This window comes from Aphanomyces invadans (assembly GCF_000520115.1).
Source record: "Aphanomyces invadans strain NJM9701 unplaced genomic scaffold supercont1.7, whole genome shotgun sequence".
Lineage (NCBI taxonomy): Eukaryota > Oomycota > Saprolegniomycetes > Saprolegniales > Verrucalvaceae > Aphanomyces > Aphanomyces invadans.
The window spans coordinates 1,347,091-1,349,885 of NW_008580152.1; the positions used below are offsets into that span (position 1 = coordinate 1,347,091).

Below are 2,795 nucleotides of genomic sequence, written 5' to 3' on the forward strand. Positions count from 1 at the left end.
ACGTCCATTCCGAGATGCCGGCGAGCCGCGACGCCCCCGCCATCGGGCTCCAGCTGTGGCTCAACTTGCCTGCTCGGTTGAAGATGACCGACCCCAAGTACATCGACCAATCACATCATTGTCGGATGAAAATGTCGGATTTCCAAAGTTATCCATACATAAGATTCACTGGATGGTCACCCGCTTCCAGAACATTTGTCGATGAGCCCTTTCCCACATTATCGAGGCCAGCGCTTCGCTCGATCCCATGTTTTGGTCACCCAACGGTGCGATACATTATTGGTGGCCAAACTGCCGTCGGCAGTTGAAGCGGTAGCCCGCCGTCCATTATCGAGTGGGGGTTCAGTTCTGGATTTTCCATGTTTCGCCGAGCTCTGCATTCGACCGCTCGGACCTTGGCATCACGACGTGAGATGTGGAACCTCTTGCGCCCGTCCAACTGGCATCCCGCGGCGGCGTTGGAGCAATCGCTCCTGGAGGGGGACAAGCTGGAGCGCGCGATGCTCAACTCGCTCAAATTGGTGCCGTGGGGATGGAACATGGAGCAGTTGGCGAAGGAAGAGCGAGAATTTTTTCAAGACATTCCAGACGACTACAAGGGCAAAGAGCAAAACAGCAAGACGACCACGCTTCCGTACGCCAACTACTCGTACAGCAGCGCATATCTCGTCGACAATGATGTACGTGGCCTCGTTGGGACGGTCGTTCAGCGTGTTTTGACAGGGACGCCGGGTGGAGAGCGTCCGCCGGCGATATGAAGATTCGACGGGCAAGTTGAAAGCCATGCACGCCCGCGATGTGAATGGACGCAAGATGCTCGCCAAGTGGAACCGCGACCAGTACAGCGATAAAGGCACGCACGAAGTGAAGTGTTCGGAGGGTATGCAGAGTCAATTCCGCGAGATGTGAAAACAAACTTGTGCGCAGGGACTCCAGAGGAATTTGAAGAACTGTGGAAGAAGACGCCATTTGCCGACGAAGAAAAACCCATAGAGTTGGGCGAGCCAGACACCCTCAAGCAAAACAAACCGATGGACACGGAACAAGCCCTGCCGCTGCATGCATCTCCCATCGAGTCTGCCACTGCCTGAGAGACTCCCCAATCGATCATGTAGTGCCAGAACATTATTGAAAGACATCCACTTCGTCAGCTTTCCACGACGTTTGTCGTTGGGGACACGACCATGTCACCCATGTTTGATGCCTAAAACAAACTCGAAGAAGCTTTGCATCTTGACAAACGCGACAGAAACCATCGGGTCGAAGTTAGGACGAGATGATTTTAGTTTGGTCGGGGGCCTTCGGAGTTGGAACATGCATGAGAGCCATGTAGTTTACGGAGCGCGTCCAGAACTCTCTTGCATTTGCTTGCCATCCATGGTCGAACGGGTTCGCCATGGCCACTGCGCTTGAGGTGTCGGGGGTCGTGTTTAAATAGGCATACCTTTTCCAGTTGATCGATTCGTTGACGGTGATATTACGAGCCTAATTTTATCGTTAAACGGCGTATGAATGACGGGCTGACAGACGTACGATGCCGTTGAGTTGATCCGTCAACAGCTTGGCGACGAACATGCAGCTGACGACGGTCCAGAAGATGATGGTGACTTCAGGCAGGGAGTCGCGCAAGTGCACTTCAAGATACGTGTGTTTCGACGACAGATCTAGCCACGAATCGAGTATAACACGTATTCGGTTGGGTTTGCTTTGCGTACAGAGGGAGAAGAGAGCGAGGTAGAGCCCCAACACGACCAAATGGACGATCAAAAATGCGACAAACAAGCGGTGGTTCTGAAAGCCGACACAATTGTTGATCCAAACGCAGTGGTGGTCCATGCGAGCGACGCACACACCACACGATGCACAGTGCTTGGACCGAATCGGTTTTGCCACCTACGAATCGACACATCCAGTCAAGCGAAATGTGAGAGTGCGACAGCGGTGTGGTTACCACGCATGTCGTGCAATGCGACTGGTCTAGCGGTGGGTATCCGTTGGCAGCTTGGGTCAGCAACGCCGGGAGATCCTTGTCCGCGGTTGCAACTTGGCCGGGTTCTCCCGTGATCAACACCATCCACACGACGACGCAGATCAATTCGGTGCCTGCCAACACTCCCAACACAGCCACATGGTCCATCCAAAACTTGGCGGCACCTTCCACTCCTACGCGCACATGATTGCCACAAGCGGACGGGGGTCGCAAGTGGTGTACCCATGTCGACGTAGACGCGGTACCCTAAACAGATTGTAAACCCGACGAGCCAGCCGAGCCAGAGCCCAATCGCGACTTCAGGCTGCCCCTTGACCCATCGCCACACTCGCACATGCGGACGTTCTGGTCTGTTATGTTGCCGTTGCCGATTCTGTTCCACCTGGTGCTCGTGGATTTCTATCCCCATGTGCATCAAGGTGCTGGATCGAATGGGATTTTGCGTACCAAACACAGACCCGCGGGTTTGCCGCACGATTGTCAGTGCCACGTTCGCAGGGAAGGTCACTTTGGGTTTGTTGGTGTTCGAATGCTTGTGGCTGGTGTTCGTCATGCTTCTCATGGACAGGAACATCGCGACGAGAAGCCCTGGAATGAACAAAAACCTAACATGCCGACGCATTCAGCTGAGGGGTACAGTGACAGACTCACCAAGGCGCGAAGTAGCTCAGGCTCAACCACCCGATCCAAAGACATGCGTACAGCGCCATTACGTGCTGGCGTGTACGGCGGATTTGTGCAAACGACTGGGGTAACATTGAATATGCACCATTGGCCGTTTGTCAACAAATCTTACCTTTGGCAC

General features: G+C 54.0%; 2 protein-coding genes across 2 annotated transcripts; one reads left to right on the plus strand and one right to left on the minus strand.

Annotated features, from left to right (window-relative positions):
- The first annotated feature begins 173 nt into the window (after positions 1-173).
- On the plus strand, positions 174-1,246 carry H310_04580 (hypothetical protein). The gene is made up of 3 exons (XM_008868986.1): positions 174-680; positions 724-880; positions 928-1,246. The coding sequence occupies exons 1-3, from the start codon at positions 360-362 to the stop codon at positions 1,089-1,091; spliced, it is 642 nt and encodes a 213-aa protein (XP_008867208.1). The 5' UTR covers positions 174-359; the 3' UTR covers positions 1,092-1,246.
- A 20-nt stretch (positions 1,247-1,266) lies between these two features.
- Positions 1,267-2,543, minus strand: H310_04581 (hypothetical protein; the record flags this gene model as incomplete). The annotated part of the gene is made up of 6 exons (XM_008868987.1): positions 1,267-1,485; positions 1,534-1,664; positions 1,716-1,893; positions 1,952-2,163; positions 2,213-2,389; positions 2,438-2,543. 6 exons carry the CDS (start codon positions 2,541-2,543, stop codon positions 1,267-1,269), a joined length of 1,023 nt encoding a protein of 340 aa, XP_008867209.1.
- Between the last annotated feature and the right edge of the window lie 252 nt (positions 2,544-2,795).

Coding starts and splice junctions, on each gene's coding strand:
- H310_04580 (XM_008868986.1), top strand. CDS start 360: ATGTTTCGCCGAGCTCTGCATTCGACCGCTCGGACCTTGGCATCACGA. Junction 681..723: donor CATATCTCGTCGACAATGAT/GTACGTGGCCTC, acceptor GTGTTTTGACAG/GGACGCCGGGTGGAGAGCGT. Junction 881..927: donor CGAAGTGAAGTGTTCGGAGG/GTATGCAGAGTC, acceptor ACTTGTGCGCAG/GGACTCCAGAGGAATTTGAA.